This window comes from Ranitomeya imitator, chromosome 2 (assembly GCF_032444005.1).
Source record: "Ranitomeya imitator isolate aRanImi1 chromosome 2, aRanImi1.pri, whole genome shotgun sequence".
In the NCBI taxonomy this organism is placed as follows: Eukaryota; Metazoa; Chordata; class Amphibia; order Anura; family Dendrobatidae; genus Ranitomeya; species Ranitomeya imitator.
The window spans coordinates 569,028,311-569,053,804 of NC_091283.1; the positions used below are offsets into that span (position 1 = coordinate 569,028,311).

Genomic DNA, 25,494 nt, shown 5'->3' on the forward strand with positions numbered 1-25,494 from the left:
TGGGCACCCCATCCCGAGGGACTAGCGTCAGTGGTGATTATTTTGGAAGGCTCTATTATCCAGGGTACACCCCTGGAAAGGTGTTCTCTATCCAACCACCAGGTCAGGGATTCTATTACACTTCGGGAAAGAGTTAGTTTCCTTTCCAGATGACCCTGTGAGATCTATTGAACATGCAGGATTTCATGTTGTAAGGATCTAATATGATACCGGGCCCATGGAACTGCTGGAATACGTGAGGTTACGGACCCCAGTAAAGACATAGCTTCCCTTAGTGATGTCTTAGGGTTTTTCCTTGCTAGTGTCACTTTTGATAGTCAATTTTTTTGACTCTGGAAGAAAACACCTCTGACTTATGGAGTCTAGATGTGGTCCCAAGAAGGATTGGAAGGTTTCTGGAACCAATCTGGAGTTTTCTTTTAAATTGACTATCCATCCTAACTCCTGCAGGGATGAAATTGTATTAGAAAGACTGTTCTCACACTGAGACAGAAAATCATCTAGGTAGGGTATAATTAGAGTATCCTGTTGGCACAGGTAAGCCATCACCTCTAACATTACTTTTGTGAATACACGAGGAGCCATCGAAAGACCAAAGGGCATTGCTGCATATTGGAAATGACAAATCTGTCCTACCAGGTTGACTGCCACTCTCAGGTATTGTTGATACTTGGTGTGAATTGGGAGATGGTAATAGGCGTCTTAAGTCTATTCCCGCCATCACACATCTAGGAAATAAGATTGATAGAACCAATGGATTCCATCTTAAAGGTACGGTTATATAAAAAATAATTAAATTTTTTGAGATTAAGGCTATGTGCACACGTTCAGGTTTTTTCGTGGTAAAAACGCTATAAAAACTCATTAAAAATGCATACATTATGCATCCTATCATTTAGAATGCATTCTGCATGTTTTGTGCACATGATGCGTTTTTTTCCGCGAAAAAACACATCGTGATAAAAAAAAGCAGCATGTTGATTAATTTTGCGGATTCTCTGCGTTTTTCCCGCTATTCTATACATTTGGGAAAAACGCGTCAAAAACGCATGAAAAACGCATGCGGATTTCTGGCAGAAATGTCCGTTTTTGTCAGGAAAATTTCTGCAAGAAATCCTGACGTGTGCACATACCCTCATAATGGTCTGGAATGAACCATCAGGTTTAGTGATCAGAAATAAAGGAGAATAAAATCCCCTTCATTCCTGATCTTTAGGAACTTATCTCATAACTTTTTTAGATAGTAAGGACAGGATCTCTAATTCAAGAGCCTTTTGTTGTTCCGGACTCCTAAGAGATGTTACTTTAAATGAATGCGGAGGGATTCGTTCAAATTCCAATTTTAATCCAGACTCTATGATGTCAAGAATCCACAGGCTTGATGTTATAAGTTTCCATTTTTGGACAAACATTTTTAGTCTGCCACCAACTTGAAGACTAGTGGTACTTGTTACGCCTTGCGGCAAAGGATCCAGAAAACAATGCACCTTTTTGTTTTGTGTCCTTTGATTCCCAACGATCCTTTTGGGTCTCGAATGTTTTATTCCTGAAAAAGGGTCGTCTTCTGAAGGCTCTCCTGTAGGAAGGAAGTGATTGATCAGGGAATCCTTTCTTTCTTTCCCCCGCTTTGGTCAGGAAGTCATCTAATGTCTTGCCAAAAAGGAACTCCCCCTGGCATGAGATTGCACAAAGTTTTGCTTTTGCCTGTGCATCGTCCTTCCAGCTTTTTAACCAGAGTGCTCGCCGGGCTGTGTTCACCAAGCCTGCTGATCTGGCTGCTAAACGTAAGGAGTCTGCTGATGCATCCGCTAGGAATGCAACAGCTTCCTTAATTAGAAGAATTGCCGGCAGAATCTTTTCTCTGGGGATTTTACCTCTAATTTGCTCCTCCAACTGATCCACCTAAACTAATAATGATCTGGCGGTACATGTACCAGAAATGGTCGGTTTGAATGCCCCCGTGTTGGCCTCCCATGATCTTTTTAACATGCTTTCTGCCTTACGATCTAGAGGGTCGGGTAAAACCCCTGAATCTTCCACTGGCAGACAGACTTTTTTGATGTAGATGCTACTGCAGCATCCACCTTAGGGACTTTAGACCATTAACTTAGTTCGTCGTCACTAAAAGGATAGCATCACTTAGAGGATGATGGTAAAAAGCCTCAAAGGTTCTGCTTATCCCATTCCTTTTTTAATCAACTCTTTAATTGTTGGAATTACCGGAAAGGTTCTACATTTTTTGTGGGCCATCCCAGCAAACATTGTCTTGTGCAGACTTAGATCCTTTTCCATCAAGGCATCCCATTGTCTTCCTGACAGATTTTATTAAATTATCTATGCTACCATCAGGGAGGCAAAGACAACCCTCATTTTTGGATGAACTTGATTGGGATCCTGGAGTGTCAGAGGATTTTTCCTGCACATCATCTGAATCTGAGCTGGCCACTGGTGAAAGGGATCTATTCGGAAGGCATGTACTTGAACCACTGGTCTGCCCTAAGGCCTGCATTTCTTCCCGTATTATGGCTCTTACATCCATGGGTGTCATTACACTTTCTTCCCGTAAAGTTAGACTAATGCAGTCAGGGCATAACCTTTTAAGGTACTGTTACAGAACCCCCAGCACCAAGAATATGTTATGCAGTATATATTATGTATAATAGGTTCCATGTGAAATGCATCAGTCCACAGGCTGCGCCCCTGGGCAGAGAGGACAAGTTATTCTCGTTCTGTCCTCCCCCACCTTTGTAATTCCCCCAGTAAATATCAGCAGGCTCCGGCCCCCTGCGGCTATTGTAATGTATGTCTGGCCTGCTTTTTCTATTGGCCTGCCCTGTGTATCTGTGTTATATATTCTGTGTGCTGTAAATAAAGTGAGTTCTTTTAGACTGGAAATACGTGGGGTAGCAGTCAGCTTTTATATGCTCTCACGTAACCAAGGAATTCCAGCAAGCGTCCTTCATTCAGAATCCAGCAAAAGCAGAGTGGACCTCCGGAAACACGGGGTGGTACTGAAAGAGGTACCCCAGCTTAGTAGACCCTGTTACAGGTACCTTCACACATAACGCAGGGCCGCGCTTAGTAACCCGATATTTACCCTGGTTACCATAATAAAAGTTAAAAAAAAAAAAAAACAGTACATACTCACATTCCTGTCACGTCCCCCGGCGTCAGCTTCCCGCACTGACTGTGTCAGCGCCTGCCGGCCGTAAAGCAGAGCACAGTGGTGACGTCACCACTCTGCTTTACGGCCGGCGCTTACACAGTGCAGGGAAGCTGACGCTGGGGGACATGACAGGAATGTGAGAATGTACTGTTTTTGTTTTTTTTTTGTTTTACTTTTACAATGGTAACCAGGGTAAATATCGGGTTACTAAGCGCGGCCCTGCACTTAGTAACCCGATGGTTACCCGGGGACTTCGGTATCGTTGAAGACAGTTTCAACGATGCCGAAGTCGTTCCCCTGATCGTTGGTCGCTGGACAGAGGTGTCTGTGTTACAGCTCCCCAGCGACCACACAACGACTTACAAACGATCACGGCCAGGTCGTATCGCTGGTCGTGATCGTTGGTAAATCGTTTCGTGTAACAGTACCTTTAGTGTATGAATCCGGGAGGAGCTGCATGCACAGAGAACATTCTTTGTTTGGACTTGTGCGTCTGTTTCTTAGTCTAAAAGAAGAGGGGGACATAGGAGGAATAGATCAGCATATAGGAAGAGGATTTTTACACTCACCCAGTGAAGCTGAAAGGTACCGGCTTTGGAGGTGGAGACTCCTGGGTCTTGGGTAGATTATCCTTTCTACCCTGCTGTCTGCTTGTGGCTCGCTGATCTTTAGGGCGACCACTGCTTTTTTTGCTGCCGCTTCTAGCGTTTCCCTCTTTGCTAGGAGGGCGCTGTGCTGCCATTTGTAGGTGCGCTTCATTAGCCGGTGAAGCCATGGTACACACACCGGCAATGTCTGGCGCTGCCATATTTAAATCTGGTGCCGTGTCTCCTGCCTCTCTGGACCGACCCGGAAGTTCTCCGGCTACTTCTGGGTCAGACGTGCTGCTCTCCATACTGCGCAGCCGGCGCTAAAAGTTTTGAAAAGCCTGGCGGCCGCAGTAACACACTCATCCTCATGGAACCGGGAGTCCCACCCCGGACCATGGAATGACCGACAGACGAGGGAGGAGGCTGCAAGTAGGGGCTCCCCCATCACTGCATCTGGCACCGCAGCCCTTGCTGTTCCCTCAGAGACCACAGAGGCGGATGCTTTTGGCCCAGGAATCCTCTTCTTACTGCAGGTACTGTGGATTCCTATAGGAACAGGAAACCTAAACTGAGGAGGAGGGGGACCGCCTCCTTTTATTCTGTAGATTTCCTGTTCTTATGGGCGGATCCCTCTCATGTGGGTGCTGTCGTGGCGAAGGGTAAAAATAAATTTTAAAAAATCGTGATATTCTCACCTTCCGTCGTCCGCGGCAGCTTTTCCTGCTCCTCGCGATGCTCCGTTCCGACCAATCGGCGACATTGGCGCGGGATTTAAATCACACTTCGCTGATTGATCGCGGCCGGTCAGGTGCGACCAATCAGCGAAGTGTGATTTAAATCCCGCGCCAATGTCAGAATCAATTGAGGCAATGACCGAAGATGACGTAGCGGTCTCGCAAGACCGCTACATCATCACGTGTTATTTTCGCAATGCATTCTTGGGACTGGAGCGTCGCGAGGAGCATCACTAAACGCCTGGGCTGGATCCGGGGGCCGCTGGAAGGTGAGTATATAACTATTTTTTATTTTAATTCTTTTTTTAACAGGGATATGGTGCCCACACTGCTATATACTGCGTGGCCTGTTATATACTACGTCTCTGTGCTATACACTGTTCCACATTATTATGCACAAAGAGTTTAGGAGTGATAAGGTTAGAATTTTTTTGTTGTCATTTAAACTCATTGATGGTGATGTGTCAGGGCTCTTTTTATCACTGAAAGCAATTGCAGATACCTGTGCAAATTAGTTTGGCATGTGTGTCCAAATAAAGGCAAGACTACTTAAGAAGGCTGTTCCACATTATTAAGCAGCCTACATTTATTCGGACTCCCATGACAGCACTACGAGAGAGGGGATCCGCCCTTAAGGAACAGGAAACCTACAGATACAAAAAGGGCGGCACCTCTCCATGCATCAGTTGGTTTCCTGTTCCTGAAGGGACTGGATCCTACAGATCTCTCCTTCGGGTTAAGGGTGCTACAAACTATAGTCCCTCCCTAAGGTAGCTTACATCTCTGTAAATCTCTCGTAATGCTGTCATGGGAGTCCGAATAAAGCATTAAGCTACTTACTGGTAGCGGCATTTTTCGGAGGCCCATGACGGCACCCTTAGTTCCCTCCCTATTCACGTGGGGGTTGCACTTCCTGATATGTATATAGTATAATATGTAGATCTCATGTATGGTGTCTAGTTACAATATAATAGGTTATTTTTTCAAAATGTATATAATGTATATTTGGGTACCACTAACCGCGGTAGTCCTCTCAGGCTCTGAAATACAACTAATGCATGGGAGAGGTGCCGCCCTTTTTGTATCTGTAGGTTTCCTGTTCCTTAAGGGCGGATCCCCTCTCTCGTAGTGCGGTCATGGGCCTCCGAAAAATGCCACTACCTGTAAGTAGCTTAATGCTTTTTGGCCAAAATGGGAAAGAAAAGGATGTGTCGGCTGCTGAGAAGCAACAAATTGTGGAGTATTTAGGTCAAGGCATGACTACAATAAACATTGCCAAGACACTTCATCGTAATCATTGCACAATCAAGAAGTATGTAGCTGATTCCCAGCACACACGTGTGCGTGCTGATAAGGAAAAATTGAGGACTCTTTCCAACAGGCAATTGCGTAAGGTTAAACTAGCAGCTGCAAAAATGCCTTGTCATAGCAGCAGACAAGTTTTTGAAGCCGCTGGTGCCTCCAATGTCCCCAGAACAACAAGATGCAGGGTCCTTCAGAGGTTTGCAGCTGTGCGTAAGCTATCCTGTCGACCACCTCTATCCACTGCACACAAGCAGAAATGGCTCCAGTGGGCCAAACGATACATGAAGACTGACTTCCAAACTGTTTTGTTTACCGATGAGTGCCGTGCAACGCTCGATGGTCCAGATGGATAGAGTGGAGGATGGCTGGTTGATGGACACCCCATGAAAACACGGCTAAGGCGCCAACAAGGAGGAGGTGGAGTAATGTTTTGGGCTGGAATCATGGGGAGAGAGATTGTTGGCCCCTTTATGATCCCTGAAGGGGTAAAGATGAACTCCATAATCTATGTGGAGTTTCTAAAACAACACTTCCTGCCATGGTTCAAGAGGAAGAACCGTGCTTTCCGCAGCAAGATCATTTTCATGCATGATAATGCACCGTCTCATGCTGCAAAAAACACATCTGCATCTCTGGCTGCTATGGGCATAAAAGAGGACAAACTTATGGTGTGGCCACCATCTTCCCCTGACCTCAACCCCATTGAGAACCTCTGGAGCATCATCAAAAGGAGTGTCTATGATATCGGGAGGCAGTTCACATCTAAGCAACAGCTCTGGGAGGGTATTCTGTCCACATGCAAAACAATTGAAGCAGAAACCATCCAAAAACTGAGAAATTCAATGGACGAGAGAGTTCAGAAGCTTCTTTGGAACAAGGGGTCCTATGTGCAAATGTAACATCACCTAGAATAAAGTTTTCACTTGAAAACTGTTTGATTTTATTTTGTAATAAGTTGATAATGCTTATAACTTCACAATTGACCATTTTTTTGTTCAAAATTAAATAAAAAAAAAAAAAAAAAAGGTTAAACTCTGCTGTGCGTAATAATTTAAAACATGCATTTTGAGTGTTTTTTTTTTTTTTTTAAACTATACTGTTTTCATAGGCAGTTTGTTCCAAAACATTGCAATTTATACTAGAATAGTAGATGGCTGAAAAATAACAATGACTGCAATTCAGATAGGTAATTTAAAGAAAATGAGGAAATATTTGCATAATAATTTGGAACACAGTGTATACTACGTGGGCTGTTACATACTATGTGGGCTGTTATATACTACTATACATCTTCTAGAATACCCAGTGCGTTAGAATCGGGCCACCATATAGTGTGTGTGTGTGTGTGAATATGTATGTGTATATGTATGTATACCGTATATACTCGAATATAAGCCGACCGAGTATAAGCCGACCCCCCTAATTTTGCCACAAAAAACTGGGAAAACTTATTGACTCGAGTATAAGCCTAGGGTGGAAAATGCAGCAGCTACCGGTGAATTTCAAAAATAAAAATAGATGCTCCATACCGTTCATTATTGCCCTCATATCTGTGCCATATAGTGCTCTGCACCGTTCATTATTGCCCCATAGATGTACCATAGAAAGGTGTGCCATATAGTTCTCTGCACCGTTCATTATTGCCCCATAGCTGTGCCATATAGTGCTCTGCACCGTTCATTATTGCCCCATAACTGTGCCATATAGTGCTCTGCACCGTTCATTCTTGCCCCATAGCTGTGCCATATAGTGCTCTGCACCGTTCATTAATGCCCCATAGCTGTGCCATATAGTGCTCTGCACCATTCATTCTTGCCCCATAGCTGTGCCATATAGTGCTCTGCACCGTTCATTCTTGCCCCATAGCTGTGCCATATAGTGCTCTGCACCGTTCATTCTTGCCCCATAGCTGTGCCATATAGTGCTCTGCACCGTTCATTCTTGCCCCATAGCTGTGCCATATAGTGCTCTGCACCGTTCATTCTTGCCCCATAGCTGTGCCATATAGTGCTCTGCACCGTTCATTTTTGCCCCATAGATGCTCCGTATAAAGCTGTGCCATTGCTGCTGCTGCAATAATAATAAAAAAAAAATGCCATACTCGCCTCTCTTGCTTGCAGCTCCTCAGCGTCCCGTCCCGGCGTCTCTCTGCACTGACTGATCAGGCAGAGAGCGGCGCGCACACTAATCTCGGCTTATACTCGAGTATATACGGTGTGTGTGTGTGTGTGTGTGTGTGTGTGTGTGTGTATGTATGTATGTATGTATATATATATATATATATATATATATATATATATATATATATATATATATATATATATATATATATATATATAATGAATGGCTGCACTCAATTGTACTAAAGCAAGGGAATGTGTGATACATGAAATGTGAATAGCATAATGGCTTGTGAAAGCTATGAAAAAACACATAAGATGCTTTGCACAAAATTTGGCCAAAAAATGTGAGCCCATCCACCAACGTCAAGGTAATGTCATGGATCGGAAGGCTGGAACCAACTCTTTTGATGTAAATATGTATACGTATATATATATGTATGTGTGTGTATATATTTAGATATAGATATATAGATATAGATACACAGTACAGACCGAAAGTTTGGACACACCTTCTCATTTAAAGATTTTTCTGTATTTTCATGACTATGAAAATTGTAAATTCACACTGAAGGCATCAAAACTATGAATTAACACATGTGGAATTATATACTTAATTTCAGTTGTTTGAGTTTCACGCTTTTTTGTTATGTCTTATATTCTAGGTCAGGGGTGTCAAACTGCATTCCTCGAGGGCCTCAAACCATGCGTGTTTTCAAGATTTCCTTAGCATTGCACAAGGTGCTGGAATCATTCTCTGTAGGTGATTAAATTATCACCTGTGCAATGCAAGGAAATCCTGAAAACATGACCTGTTTGCAGCCCTCGAGGAATGCAGTTTGACACCCCTGTTCTAGGTTCTTCAAAGTAGCCACCTTTTGCTTTGATGACTGATTTGCACACTCTTGGCATTCTCTTGATTAGCTTCAAGAGGTAGTCACCGGAAATGGTTTTCACTTCACAGGTGGTTGGGACCATCAGTTGTGTTGAGCAGAAGTCTGGTGGATACACAGCTGATAGTTCTACTGAATAGACTGTTAGCTGCTTTTCTCTTGCCATAATACAAATTCTAAGTAAAGAAAAAAGAGTGGCCATCATTACTTTAAGAAATGAAGGTCAGTCGGTCCGAAAAATTGGGAAAACTTTGAAAGTGTCCCCATGTGCAGTTGCAAAAACCATCAAGCGCTACAAAGAAACTGGCTCACATGAGGACCGCCCCAGGAAAGGAAGACCAAGAGTCACCTCTGCTTCTGAGGATAAGTTTATCCGAGTCACCAGCCTCGGAAATCGCAGGTTAACAGCAGCTCAAATTAGAGACCATGTCAATGACACACAGAGTTCTAGCAGCAGACACATCTCTACAACAACTGTTAGGAGGAGACTTTGTGCAGCAGGCCTTCATGGTAAAATAGCTGCTAGGAAACTACTGCTAAGGACGGGCAACAAGCAGAAGAAACTTGTTTGGGCTAAAGAACACAAGGAATGGACATTAGACCAGTGGAAATCTGTGCTTTGGTCTGATGAGTCCAAATTTGAGATATTTGGTTCCAACCACCGTGTCTTTGTGCGACGCAGAAAAGGTAAACGGATGGACTCTACATGCCTGGTTCCCACAGTGAATCATGGAGGAGGAGGTGTGATGGTGTGGGGGTGCTTTGATGGTGACAATGTTGGGGATTTATTCAAAATTGAAGGCATACTGAACCAGCATGGCTACCACAGCATCTTGCAGCGGCATGCTATTCCATCCGGTTTGCGTTTAGTTGGACCATCATTTACAGGTCCTTCTCAAAAAATTAGCATATAGTGTTAAATTTCATTATTTACCATAATGTAATGATTACAATTAAACTTTCATATATTATAGATTCATTATCCACCAACTGAAATTTGTCAGGTCTTTTATTGTTTTAATACTGATGATTTTGGCATACAACTCCTGATAACCCAAAAAACCTGTCTCAATAAATTAGCATATTTCACCCATCCAATCAAATAAAAGTGTTTTTTAATAACAAACAAAAAAACCATCAAATAATAATGTTCAGTTATGCACTCAATACTTGGTCGGGAATCCTTTGGCAGAAATGACTGCTTCAATGCGGCGTGGCATGGAGGCAATCAGCCTGTGACACTGCTGAGATGTTGTGGAGGCCCAGGATGCTTCAATAGCGGCCTTAAGCTCATCCAGAGTGTTGGGTCTTGCGTCTCTCAACTTTCTCTTCACAATATCCCACAGATTCTCTATGGGGTTCAGGTCAGGAGAGTTGGCAGGCCAATTGAGCACAGTAATACCATGGTCAGTAAACCATTTACCAGTGGTTTTGGCACTGTGAGCAGGTGCCAGGTCGTGCTGAAAAATGAAATCTTCATCTCCATAAAGCATTTCAGCCGATGGAAGCATGAAGTGCTCCAAAATCTCCTGATAGCTAGCTGCATTGACCCTGCCCTTGATTAAACACAGTGGACCAACACCAGCAGCTGACATGGCACCCCACACCATCACTGACTGTGGGTACTTGACACTGGACTTCAGGCATTTTGGCATTTCCTTCTCCCCAGTCTTCCTCCAGACTCTGGCACCTTGATTTCCGAATGACATGCAAAATTTGCTTTCATCAGAAAAAAGTACTTGGGACCACTTAGCAACAGTCCAGTGCTGCTTCTCTGTAGCCCAGGTCAGGCGCCTCTGCCGCTGTTTATGGTTCAAAAGTGGCTTTACCTGGGGAATGCGGCACCTGTAGCCCATTTCCTGCACACGCCTGTGCACGGTGGCTCTGGATGTTTCCACACGAGACTCAGTCCACTGCTTCCTCGGGTTCCCCAAGGTCTGGAATCTGTCCTTCTCCACAATCTTCCTCAGGGTCCGGTCTCCTCTTCTCGTTGTACAGCGTTTTCTGCCACATTGTTTCCTTCCAACAGACTTACCATTGAGGTGCCTTGATACAGCACTCTGGGAACAGCCTATTTGTTGAGAAATTTCTTTCTGGGTCTTACCCTCTTGCTTGAGGGTGTCAATGATGGCCTTCTTGACATCTGTCAGGTCGCTAGTCTTACCCATGATGGGGGTTTTGAGTAATGAACCAGGCAGGGAGTTTATAAAAGCCTCAGGTATCTTTTGCATGTGTTTAGAGTTAATTAGTTGATTCAGAAGATTAGGGTAATAGGTCGTTTAGAGAACCTTTTCTTGATATGCTAATTTATTGAGACAGGTTTTTTGGGTTATCAGGAGTTGTATGCCAAAATCATCAGTATTAAAACAATAAAAGACCTGACAAATTTCAGTTGGTGGATAATGAATATATAATATATGAAAGTTTAATTGTAATCATTACATTATGGTAAATAATGAAATTTAACACTATATGCTAATTTTTTGAGAAGGACCTGTATTTTTCAACAGGACAATGACCCCAAACACACCTCCAGGCTGTGTAAGGACTATTTGACCAAGAAGGAGAGTGATGGGGTGCTATGCCAGAGTCACCAGACCTGAACACAATCGAGATGGTTTGGGGTGAGCTTGACCGCAGAGTGAAGGCAAAAGGGCCAACAAGTGCTAACCATCTCTGGGAACTCCTTCAAGATTGTTGGAAGACCATTTCCGGTGACTACCTCTTGTAGCTCATCAACAGAATGCCAAGAGTGTGCAAAGCAGTCATCAAAGCAAAAGGTGGCTACTTTGAAGAACCTAGAATATAAGACCTAATTTCAGTTGTTTCACACTTTTTTAAGTATATAATTCCACATGTGTTGATTCATAGTTTTGATGCCTTCAGTGTGAATTTATAATTTTCATGGTCATGAAAATGCAGAAAAATCTTTAAATGAGAAGGTGTGTCCAAACTTTCGGTCTGTAGTGTGTGTGTTTGTGTGTGTGTATAGAGAGAGAGAGATGGATATATATTCAGTTTTTTTGCATTATTGAAAAATAAAGTTGACAAACTGCACATTGTGAACAAGATTCGATGTTTAGGTCTTTTTCAAGTGGCCAATTAAGGATTTGAGACGTTCGTACAGATCGGATGTGGAATATGTTACCCATAGCCTCTTATTCACTATTATACTATACCTGCATGTTTCTCTATTTTTGCATGGAGCCACACAGATTTCTCATAAATGCATATATACAGTAGTGCTTGAAAGTTTGTGAAGCCAACATATTTTGGCATGCATCACATTTTCACACAAGTCCTGAAAGTAAATAGAGAACCAAATAAAACCAATGAGTAAAAAAAAAAGCAACAGTTTCTTTTATTGATGAAAATGAATGCAATGTCACATGTCGGTGATTGACCAAAATATGTGAACCTTTGCCTTCAGTGTCTGGTATCACCCCCCTCCCTCCCATGTGCAGCGTTAACTGCATGTTTCCAGTAACTTTTCATTAGGACTGCACTTCATTTTGGAGAATTATTATCCTACTAGATGGTGGCCTGATTCTAACGTATCGGGTATTCTAGAATATGTAGGTAGTATATAGCACAGGCTACGTACTATATTGCACAGTGACGTAGTATATAACACAACCGACGTAGTATATAACAGCTGCGTAGTATGTAACACAGCTTACGTAGTATATAACAGCTACGTAGTATATAACACAGCCACGTAGTATATAACATAGCCACATAATGTATTGCACAGGTATGTAGTATATTGGTCAGCCACGTAGTATATAGCAGAGCCATGTAGTATATAACATAGCCACCTAGTATATTGTAGAGGCACGTAGTCTATTGCACAGGCACGTAGTATATTGCACAGCCATGTAGTATATAACAGTCACGTAGTGTATTGCACCGCTATGTTGTATATTGGTCAGCGACGTAGTCTATAACAGAACTGACACAGCCACATAGTATATTGCACAGCAACGTAGTATATAACACAGGACTTAGTATATTGCACAGCCACGTAGTATATTGCACAGTCACGTATATTGCCCAGCTACATAGTATATAGCACAGAGATGTAGTATATATAAGAGCCCACGCAGTATGTAACACAGCCCACGTATTATATAGCAATGTGGGCACTATATGCGTGGTTAAAAAAGACTTAAAATAAAAAAATAAACATATACTCACCTTCCGAAGGCCCCTTGAAGTCCTGGTGCCTCTGTGCGGTGCATGCGGCAGCTTCCGGTCCCAGGGTTGGTATGAGCGCATGACCTGTGATGACGTTGCGGTCACATGACCGTGACGTCATGGCTGGTCCTTCTCGCATAGCATCCTTGGCACCGGAACCTGCTGCTTGCACTGCCGAGGACAGCGGGTGACGTCGGAAGGTGAGAATAACCTTTTTTTTATTTATTATTATTTGTAACAGATCTTTTTACTATTGATGCTGCATACGCAGCATCAATAGTAAAATGTTGGTCACACAGGGTTAATAGCTGCGTTAATGGAGTGCGTTACACCGCGGTCCGTTAACACTGGCATTAACCCTGTGTGAGCGCTCACCGCTGACTGCAGGGCAGTAAAGCAGCGGCCATTTCGCTGCCAGACTATGGCTGTCGCTGATTGGTCGTGGGCGTTTTGCCATGACCAATCAGCGACTTGGATTTCCATGACAGGCCGCGACCAATGAATATACATGACAGAAAGACAGACAGAAAGACGGAAGTGACCCTTAGACAATTATATTGTAGATTCCTCCTGAAATACAGCTTAAACTTTATATTGGTGTGTTTTCTCCCATAAGCAGCACGCTTCAGGTCCTTTCCCCAACATTTCTATAGCATTATCATCAGGACTTTGCTTGGCTATTCCAGAATTTTAACCTTTATCCTTTTTTTTTTTTTTAGAACGATTTGTTCTATGAGTCGTCTTGCTCGACGGTCTCTTAGGTCGGGTTCACATTAGCCTTTGAGTCCACAGCGTGGTGCTGTGGACTTCTTTCCTCAGCTCCGCCTTCTTACGCATGCGTCCGGCGTACCTATCCTTAACCCCTTTCTGCCATTAGACGTACTATTGCGTCCATGTGGGGTGGGCTTTACTTCCCAAGGACGCAATAGTACGTCATATGCGATCGGCAGCGCTCACGGGGGGAGCGCCGCCGATCGCGGCCGGGTGTCAGCTGTTTATCGCAGCTGACATCCGGCACTATGTGCCAGGAGCGGTCACGGACCGCCCCCGGCACATTAACCCCCGGCACACCGCGATCAAAGATGATCGCGATGTGCCGGCGGTACAGGGAAGCACCGCGCAGGGAGGGGGCTCCCTGCGGGCTTCCCTGAGCCCCCCGCAGCAACGCGATGTGATCGCGTTGCTGCGAGGGTCTCACCTCCCTCCCTGCTCCCTCCAGCCCCGGATCCAAGATGGCCGCGGATCCGGGTCCTGCAGGGAGGGAGGTGGCTTCACAGAGCCTGCTCAGAGCAGGCACTGTGAAGCAGCCTGCACTCCTATCAGATCAGTGATCTGACAGAGTGCTGTGCAAACTGTCAGATCACTGATCTGTGATGTCCCCCCCTGGGACAAAGTAAAAAAGTAAAAAAAAAAAATTTCAAATGTGTAAAAAAAAATAAAAAAAAATATTCCAAAATAATGAAAAAAAAAAAAAAAAAATTATTCCCATAAATACATTTCTTTATCTAAATAAAAAAAAAAAAACAATAAAAGTACACATATTTAGTATCGCCGCGTCCGTAACGGCCCGACCTATAAAACTGGCCCACTAGTTAACCCCTTCAGTAAACACCGTAAGAAAAAAAAAAAAAAAAACGAGGCAAAAAACAACGCTTTATTATCATACCGCCGAACAAAAAGTGGAATAACACGCGATCAAAAAGACAGATATAACTAACCATGGTACCGCTGAAAACGTCATCTTGTCCCGCAAAAAACGAGCCGCCATACAGCATCATCAGCAAAAAAATAAAAAAGTTATAGTCCTGAGAATAAAGCGATGCAAAAATAATTATTTTTTCTATAAAATAGTTTTTATCGTATAAAAGCGCCAAAACATAAAAAAATGATATAAATGAGGTGTCGCTGTAATCGTACTGACCCGAAGAATAAAACTGCTTCATCAATTTTACCAAACGCGGAACGGTATAAACGCCTCCCCCAAAAGAAATTCATGAATAGCTGGTTTTTGGTCATTCTGCCTCACAAAAATCGGAATAAAAAGCGATCAAAAAATGTCACGTGCCCGAAAATGTTACCAATAAAAACATCAACTCGTCCCGCAAAAACCAAGACCTCACATGACTCTGTGGACCAGAATATAGAAAAATTATAGCTCTCAAAATGTGGTAACGCAAAAAATATTTTTTGCAATAAAAAGCGTCTTTCAGTGTGTGACGGCTGCCAATCATAAAAATCCGCTAAAAAACCCGCTATAAAAGTAAATCAAACCCCCCTTCATCACCCCCTTAGTTAGGGAAAAATTAAAAAAATGTATTTATTTCCATTTTCCCATTAGGGCTAGGGTTAGAGTTAGGGCTAGGGTTAGGGCTAGGGTTAGGGCTAGGGTTAGGGCTAGGGCTAGGGCTAGGGCTAGGGTTAGGGCTAGGGTTAGGGCTAGGGTTAGGGTTAGGGCTAGGGTTAGGGCTAGGGTTAGGGTTAGGGCTAGGGTTAGGGCTAGGGCTACAGTTTGGGTTGGGGCTAAAGTTACAGTTAGGGTTTAGATTACATTTACGGTTGGGAATAGGGTTGGGATTAGGGTTAGGGGTGTGTCAGGGTTAGAGGTGTGGTTAGGGTTACTGTTGGGATTAGGGTTAGGGATGTGTTTGGATTAGGGTTTCAGTTATAATTGGGGGGTTTCCACTGTTTAGGCACATCAGGGGCTCTCCAAACGCGACATGGCGTCCGATCTCAATTCCAGCCAATTCTGCGTTGAAAAAGTAAAACAGTGCTTCTTCCCTTCCGAGCTCTCCCGTGTGCCCAAACAGGGGTTTACCCCAACATATGGGGTATCAGCGTACTCAGGACAAATAGGACAACAACTTTTGGGGTCCAATTTCTCCTGCTACCCTTGGGAAAATACAAAACTCGGGGCTAAAACATATTTTTTGTGGGAAAAAAAAAGATTTTTTATTTTCACGGCTCTGCGTTATAAACTGTAGTGAAACACTTGGGGGTTCAAAGTTCTCACAACACATCTAGATTAGTTCCCTGGGGGGTCTAGTTTCCAATATGGGGTCACTTGTGGGGGGTTTCTACTGTTTAGGTACATTAGGGGTTCTGCAAACGCAATGTGACGTCTGCAGACCATTCCATCTAAGTCTGCATTCCAAATGGCGCTCCTTCCCTTCCGAGCTCTGCCATGCGCTCAAACGTTGGTTTCCCCCAACATACGGGGTATCAGCGTACTCAGGACAAATTGGACAACAACTTTTGGGGTCGAATTTCTCCTCTTACCCTCGGGAAAATACAAAACTGGGGGCTAAAAAATAATTTTGGGGGGAAAGATTTTTTTTTTTAATTTTCACGGCTCTGCGTTACAAACTGTAGTGAAACACTTGGGGGTTCAAAGCTATCACAACACATCTAGATGAGTTCCTTAGGGGGTCTAGTTTCCAAAATGGTGTCACTTGTGGGAGGTTTCTACTGTTTAGGTACATTAGGGGCTCTGCAAATGCAATGTGACACCTGCAGACCATTCCATCTAAGTCCTCATTCCAAATGGAGCTCCTTCCCTTCCGAGCCCTCCCATGCGCCCAAACAGTGGTTCCCCCCCACATATGGGGTATCAGCGCACTCAGGACAAATTGGACAACAACTTTTGGGGTCGAATTTCTCCTCTTACCCTCGGGAAAATACAAAACTGGGGGCTAAAAAATAATTTTGGGGGGAAAGATTTTTTTTTTTAATTTTCACGGCTCTGCGTTACAAACTGTAGTGAAACACTTGGGGGTTCAAAGCTATCACAACACATCTAGATGAGTTCCTTAGGGGGTCTAGTTTCCAAAATGGTGTCACTTGTGGGAGGTTTCTACTGTTTAGGTACATTAGGGGCTCTGCAAATGCAATGTGACACCTGCAGACCATTCCATCTAAGTCCTCATTCCAAATGGAGCTCCTTCCCTTCCGAGCCCTCCCATGCGCCCAAACAGTGGTTCCCCCCCACATATGGGGTATCAGCGCACTCAGGACAAATTGGACAACAAATTGTGGGGTCGAATTTCTCCTTTTACCCTCGGGAAAATACAAAACTGGGGGCTAAAAAATAATTTTTGTGGGAAAAAATTTTTGTTTTATTTTTACGGCTCTCCATTATAAACTTCTGTGAAGCCCTTGGTGGGTCAAAGCGCTCAGCACACATCTAGATAAGTTCCTAAGGGGGTCTACTTTCCAAAATGGTGTCACTTGTGGGGGGTTTCTACTGTTTAGGTACATTAGGGGCTCTGCAAACGCAATGTGACACCTGCAGACCATTCCATCTAAGTCTGCATTCAAATGGCACTCCTTCCCTTCTGAGCCCTCCCATGTGCCCAAACAGTGGTTCCCCCCACATATGGTGTATCATCGCACTCAGGACAAATTGGGCAACAAATTTTGGGGTCCAATTTCTCCTGTTACCCTCAGGAAAATACAAAACTGGGGGCTAAAAAAATAATTTTTGTGGGAAAAAAATTTTGTTTTATTTTTACGGCTCTGCATTATAAACTTCTGTGAAGCACTTGGTGGGTCAAAGTGCTCACCACACCTCTAGATAAGTTCCTTAGGGGGTCTACTTTCCAAAATGGTGTCATTTGTGGGGGGTTTCAATGTTTAGGCACATCAGTGGCTCTTCAAACGCAACATGGCGTCCCATCTCAATTCCTGTCAATTTTGCTTTGAAAAGTCAAACGGCGCTCCTTCCCTTCCGAGCTCTCCCATCCACCCAAACAGTGGTTTACCCCCACATATGGGGTATCCGCGTACTCAGGACAAATTGTACAACAACTTTTGGGGTCCAATTTCTTCTCTTACCCTTGGGAAAATAAAAAATTGGGGGCAAAAAGATAATTTTTGTGAAAAAATATGATTTTTTATTTTTACGGTTCTACATTATAAACTTCTGTGAAGCACTTGGTGGGTCAAAGTGCTCACCACACCTCTAGATAAGTTCCTTAGGGGGTCTACTTTCCAAAATGGTGTCACTTGTGGGGGGTTTCAATGTTTAGGCACATCAGTGGTTCTTCAAACGCAACATGACGTCCCATCTCAATTCCTGTCAATTTTGCATTGAAAAGTCAAACGGCGCTCCTTCCCTTCCGAGCTCTCCCATCCGCCCAAACAGTGGTTTACCCCCACATATGGGCTATCAGCGTACTCAGGACAAATTGTACAACAACTTTTGGGGTCCAATTTCTTCTCTTACCCTTGGGAAAATAAAAAATTGGGGGCAAAAAGATAATTTTTGTGAAAAAATATGATTTTTTATTTTTACGGTTCTACATTATAAACTTCTGTGAAGCACTTGGTGGGTCAAAGTGCTCACCACACCTCTAGATAAGTTCCTTAGGGGGTCTACTTTCCAAAATGGTGTCACTTGTGGGGGGTTTCAATGTTTAGGCACATCAGTGGTTCTTCAAACGCAACATGACGTCCCATCTCAATTCCTGTCAATTTTGCATTGAAAAGTCAAACGGCGCTCCTTCCCTTCCGAGCTCTCCCATCCGCCCAAACAGTGGTTTACCCCCACATATGGGCTATCAGCGTACTCAGGACAAATTGTACAACAACTTTTGGGGTCCAATTTCTTCTCTTACCCTTGGGAAAATAAAAAATTGGGGGCAAAAAGATAATTTTTGTGAAAAAATATGATTTTTTATTTTTACGGTTCTACATTATAAACTTCTGTGAAGCACTTGTTGGGTCAAAGTGCTCACCACACCTCTAGATAAGTTCCTTAGGGGGTCTACTTTCCAAAATGGTGTCACTTGTGGGGGGTTTCAATGTTTAGCCACATCAGGGGCTCTCCAAACGAAACATGGCGTCCCATCTCAATTCCAGTCAATTTTGCATTGAAAAGTCAAATGGCACTCCTTCGCTTCCGAGCTCTGCCATGCGCCCAAACAGTGGTTTACCCCCACATGTGGGGTATTGGCATACTCAGGACAAATTGTACAACAATGTTTGGGGTCCATTTTCTCCTGTTACCCTTGGTAAAATAAAACAAATTGGAGCTGAATTACATTTTTTGTGAAAAAAAGTTAAATGTTCATTTTTATTTAAACATTCAAAAAATTCCTGTGAAGCACCAGAAGGGTTAATAAACTTCTTGAATATGGTTTTGAGCACCTTGAGGGGTGTAGTTTTTAGAATGGTGTCACACTTGGGTATTTTCTATCATATAGACCCCTCAAAATGACTTCAAATGAGATGTGGTCCCTAAAATAAAATGGTGTTGTAGAAATGAGAAATTGCTGGTCAACTTTTAACCCTTATAACTCCCTAACAAAAAAAAATTTTGGTTCCAAAATTGTGCTGATGTAAAGTAGACATGTGGGAAATGTTACTTATTAAGTATTTTGTGTGACATATCTCTGTGATTTAATTGCATAAAAATTCAAAGTTGGAAAATTGCGAAATTTTCATAATTTTCGCCAAATTTCCGTTTTTTTCACAAATAAACGCAGGTTATATCAAATAATTTTTACCATTGTCATGAAGTACAATATGTCACGAGAAAACAATGTCAGAATCACCAGGATCCATTGAAGCGTTCCAGAGTTATAACCTCATAAAGGGACAGTGGTCAGAATTGTAAAAATTGGCCCGGTCATTAACGTGCAAACCACCCTTGGGGGTAAAGGGGTTAACATTGAGTACGGAAGGACATGCGTTGTATGCGGATGCGTCCATGTGCGTCGTTTTGATGTGTCTGCTGAACGCAACATTTTGCATTTTCTTGCGTTCGGTCACGTCAAAACGACGCATGCAGATGCATCCGCATACAACGCATGTCCCTTTGTACCCAATGTTAAAGATAGGTATGCAGGATGTAGGCGGAGCTTAAGGAAAAGACCGCAGCAGCAAGCTGCAGACTCGAATGCTAATGTGAACTTAGCCTTAGTTAGGGTTTAGCTCATGGACTGATCAACATTTATCTTTAGACTTTTCTAGTAGAAATCAGAATTCATTGTTCCATTAATGATGGCAAGATGTCCTCGCCCAGGTGCAGCAAAACAATCCCAAACTATAATACCGCTACTTTATATCCCAGATTGAGGTTTTCATTTTGTAAAGCAATGGCTCGACTGGAGAAGATTTGTAGCGAGACACATGCCACTTTTCAGATGCACCTGATTGATTAAGAGGTGTGTGCCTCTGACTCGAACATGCCCCACTTGATGAATTTGGGCCATTGTTCCAATAGCCTTCAGGCTTTTTCAGGTGATTAGTAGTAAACTGAATATGGTCATTATTGCTCATTTTTGAAGAGCAGTTTTTCCTTGATGTTGTCTCCTATGGTGTAGTTGGTGTAGTTTTTGATCAATTTTATGCAGAAATATTGAAAATTGTAATATGGTTCACAAACTTTAAAGCACTACAGTAGTTTTGCAGATTGAGAAAATTAGAGTTGGACGTACACTGTCTATATTAAAGCAGTGAGGCGCAAAGGGAATAGGCTGATCCATAACTGATCAGACTACACAATTTGCAGTCTGTAACTATAGAGACTCACAGTTCTGTAGCTGAGCTCTATTAATGCATGACGAGAGGCTGGATTTACAAAATATTTTAAATTGTGAAAGTTCTTAAAGGGGCATTTTCATTTGGGACATTTATATATGCCATAAATGTCTGACGGATACAGATCCCACTTGGTGTGTGTGCGGCCACCTCTTCACTTCTGACAGTGAGTACCAGGGCTTTGTTGTTTAGATGGTGATGGGATCCCCCTACCGTTTGGACATTTATGGCATATCTTACCAATGTTAAAAAATGTCCAGGATAAAGAAGGCGATTAGATTTCGTATTGCAACAATAGAAAATGCCTAGTTGCTTAAGTGTACATGTCATATATAGAAATGTCTTTAACTTTTTTAAATTTTTTTTCTTTTTCTGCTTTTGCAGAGTTTTGGGGAGAAATTGCTAATGATTTCTACTGGCGGGTGCCTCCTATTGAGCCATTTTTTAAATACAACTTTGACGTTACTAAAGGGAAGATCTACATTGAATACATGAAGGGAGCTGTCACCAATATATGTTACAATGTCCTTGACAGAAATATCCAAGACAAGAAGTTGGGGGATAAAGTGGCATTTTATTGGTAAGTAATATTTTTTGTGGCAGATGCGACATAAATGTCTTTTTGCCATTACAAAAGTTAATAACTTTTTTAGATGCCGTTAGTGAATTGGTTTTTCAGTAAGACACCCTCAAACATTTTCAAAGCTTGAAAATTGCTATTTTTTTGCATTTTTGTCAAATTTCTGATATTTTTTTATAAATAAACACAAAACATAATGACCTAAATTTACCATTAACATAAATTACAATGTGCTACGAAAAACAATCTCAAAATCATTGGGATTTGTTTAAGCGTTCCAGAGCTATTACCAAATAAAGGGACACTGGTCAGATTTAAAAAATTTGGCCCGGTCACTAATGGGTTAAAGTGCTCTTAGTGCTTTGGTATTGGTATAACAAGTAAACACAATAGGTGGGGAGGTTTAAAAAGAGATCACAGTGTATATATAAATAAGTCATGTATGTGACCCTATATCCACCCCCAGACCCCTAAATCCTCTGCAAGTACACAAGAGAAACAACTGGGCTATAGGTCTTGTTCTTGAACTTTGAGGTGTCAGTAAAGAGAGGTCCTTTTTGCCAGACTTAGAATTTTCCATATTCTGGCAATATTAAACATATCTGAGGAACATGATAAAACACACTAATGGCAAAAAAAGCTATTGTTCTAGAAAAAATTACCATGTTAAATTGTATTCTTCCAGGAAATATCCCATAGTATGTGAAGTCAGTATTTTAGAAAAAAAGTATCCCAGGTTGTCCGTGGAAAATAAGAGGAGCATTTAGAAGTACAGCTTTTGGGATGAATTGAAGCAGAATTCAAGGCATAGTCCCAAACAGCAGAGGTCACCCCTTCCCACCAATGTGTAGACAGAGTGTGAATATCAGGTGATCCCAATCTGTCAGTGCTAGAGGGTTCTTATAAAGATTTCCCTACTTGACCCATTGTTTGAGATGATGGGTACTTGCTGCCTTTGGTGGCCTCACTTAGCCCCTACGACTTCAACTCCAAAGATACCCAAAGTTAAAGTGGACCTTTTACTAGTTTGAGCATGTTAAACTGACCAGATTTTCTTTAAAAAAAAAACTAAACGTAGCTTTAAAGTGTTTTAATTTATCATCTCTGTTGTGGAAAGATTAGCTTGTAAAGTTAAGGTTATAATTTATGATAACCTCAAAGGGAGTTACCAGAAATTTTGTCTTTTGGGGCGTGTACTGCTTCAGCTGCATGAGGATGACCAATCATAAGTAGGTAGCGTCATGCAGGGGAGAACAGAACATACCATACTCTCCTCCTCCTCAGTGAACTCTGCAACTACTGTGCAGAGATATAACACAGCTGAGTTATACATAATCAGTGGCATAATTAGATTCCAATGGGCCCCCCTGCATGTTGGTCAGATGTATGGTTCCTTGTAGCATTCTAAATCATATAAAGACATGTGTTGTCCACCCCTTGCTCGTTATGCAGTAACTAGATGGTGGCCCGATTCTAACGCATCGGGTATTCTAGAATATGCATGGCCATGTAGTATATTGCTCAGCCCACGTAGTATATTGCCCAGCCACGTAGTATATTGCCCAGCCACGTAGTATATTGCCCAGCCACGTATGTCACAGGTTAAAAAATAAAAAATAAACATACTCACCTAACGATCCGAGGGCCCTTTGTAGTTCTAACATACTCACCATTCTGGTTGCTGCTCCTCAGCGTCCTGTCTCTCGGCCTCCTGGGATCCAACGGCGCTGTGTCGATGGACTCGCCGCCATCTTCCGTTCCCAGGATGCTTTGCGAAATTACCCAGATGTCTCGCGAGACCGCTAGGTCTTCTGAGTAATTTCGCAAAGCATCGCTGGGAAAGGAAGATGGCGGCGAGTGCCTCAGCGGACAACGGAGGGTGAGTATAGCAGTTTTTTTAACATTACTTTTTTTTTACTATTGATGCTGCATAGGCAGCATCAGTAGTAAAAGGTTGGGGACACACAGGTTTAATAGCGGCGGTAAAGGAGTGCGTTACCCGCGGCATAACGCGGTCCGTTACCGCCGGCATTAACCCTGTGTTAGCGGTGACCGGAGGGAAGTATGGAGCGGGCGCCGGGGAGAGTGACTGCGGTGATCGAGGAGTATGGATCGGGCGCCGGGGTCACTGCGGGGAGTATGGAGCAGGCGCCGGGGACACTGCTGGTAGTATGGAGCGGGCGCCGGGGACACTGCGGGGAGTATGGAGCGGACGCCGGGGACACTGCGTGGAGCGAGGAGTATGGAGCGGGCGCCGGGGACACTGCGGGGAGTATGGAGCGGGCGCCGGGGACACTGGGGAGCGAGGAGTATGGAGCGGGCGCCGCCGGCGGCCACTGACTGCGGGGAGTAAGGAGCGGCCATTTTCTTCCGGACTGTGGCCGTCGCTGATTGGTCGTGGCTGTTTTGCGGCGACCAATCAGCGACTTGGGTTTCCATGATAGACAGAGGCCACGACCAATTAATATCCGTGACAGACAGACAGACGGACGGAAGTACCATTTAGACAATTATATAGTAGATGTCCGCCATCTTGGGCCCATCATAGTATACACATCTCCTATTTTGGGCCCATCCTGGCAGGTACGTCAGGTATAGCGAGAATGGGGATTTTAAAACTTAACCTTTTAATAATAAAATTGACAAAAAAAACCCCAGAAAACACAAAAGGAACACATGTTGCACAGAAGTGCCCTCCACGCATTGACAGTGGGGAGTGAGGTACCTAAAATATCTCAATTGCGGGTTTCAGCACAAAAATAACAGTCTGAAATACTTATAGGACTTAATACTTGGATACCCTTCTATTCTGAGATTAGTTTGTGATGTGCTATCTGATACCTTATTTTATAACCTTTCTTAAGGCACTTATTTTTACCATAGTTACCAAAGATCCTTATGGTGGTTCACACTCTCTCATTTTTCAGATCATATGGTTGAAAGTGCTTTTAGTTTTTGGTATTGGTTTAATAAGTAAACACAGTAGGTAGGGGGGTTAAAAAGAGATCACAGTATTTTTAAAGTCGTCATGTACATGACCCTATATCCACTCCAGACCCCTAAATTCTCTGTGCAGGTACACGAGAAAAACAACTTGGCTATATGTCTCTCCCATTATGACAAAATGCAGCATAACTAGTGCTTCCTATGTTTACCATATATACGTTAAATAGTTTTTAGTTTTTCCTTTTAGATCATAAGTATGCACCAAGTAATTAATAAAGACACCAGAATTTTATGGAAGGTATCAATAAAGACTTAATCTCGCCTAGTTAACCAGAGGATAGGTACCCCAAGTTCTGCACTCTGCCACTAGTGTGAAGGGTAGTGTCAAGACTTTGTCTCCCGATGCGTTTCATCTATGCAGACTCATCAGGGGAGTTGTCCACCAGATCTCCTGGTTGCTATAATGTGCCTGTCTGGGTTAAATAAACCCAGAGCCATACCATCTTGTTACCGCCCATAGCGTGTGACGTGCTTCCAGTTTGTGGAACATTGCTGGCGGTGACACGCAAGGCATCACACACAGCATCGGCGCTCTGCGGACCTGGATAATTGGCTTCAAACTCCATCCCAGATATGGCAGGGGAGTAATACCAACCCCCTACAGAAATTAAGGACCAGTCAGTCCCATAAATAGTGTGTTATGCATCAGGTCCAGTGAGGTACACAGAAACCCCTGGATCTGGAAATAACGCACTTAGAAAGACAATCTCAATTTTTTTCCCATCTGGTCTTTTCTCCCTATAGTATGATTCACTTTTCCTAAATACAACTATGAATATATAACCACAGGCATCCAAAACAAATAATTCTGAAAGGACTTACCTTTACATGAAATTGAAGTGAGAGAATGTTTAATGGTTTGAACAGAGGTTAGATAGGTACATTCAGGTTCTTTTTCATAGGATAGGAGAAATTAGCACACATACCTCCTGTGCCCGACAACACAAATATGTTAAAGGGAACCTGTCACCCCGTTTTTTCAGATTGAGATATAAATACTGTTAAATAGGGCCTGCGCTGTGCGTTACTATAGTGTATGTAGTGTACCCTGATTCCCCACCTATGCTGAGAAATACGTTACCAAAGTCGCCGTTTTCGCCTGTCAATCAGGCTGGTCTGGTCAGGTGGGCGTGGTGACATCGCTCTTTTCTTCCCCAGCTTTCCGTTGGTGGCGTAGTGGTGTGCGCATGTCGCAGTGACGAATCCACTGCGCGCACGTGAAGAAGCAGCGCGCGATCTGCGCTATTACCCCGTCATCGGTGGGAGCGGCCATCTTCCTGGGGCCGCGCGTGCGCAGATGGAGTGCTCTGCTGCACGGGACTTCAGGAAAATGGCCGCGGGATGCCGCGCGTGCGCAGAAGAGA

At 43.2% G+C, this 25,494-nt stretch overlaps 1 protein-coding gene across 2 annotated transcripts in view; it reads left to right on the forward strand.

Moving 5' to 3' along the window:
- Positions 1-25,494, forward strand: part of ACSS2 (acyl-CoA synthetase short chain family member 2) — a 117,624-nt gene that overhangs the window by 26,528 nt on the left and 65,602 nt on the right. For both annotated transcript variants that reach the window (XM_069752131.1, XM_069752130.1), the window contains exon 2: positions 20,929-21,124. In XM_069752131.1, the coding sequence (XP_069608232.1) occupies positions 20,929-21,124 (196 nt within the window). The remainder of the gene's footprint in view (positions 1-20,928; positions 21,125-25,494) is intronic.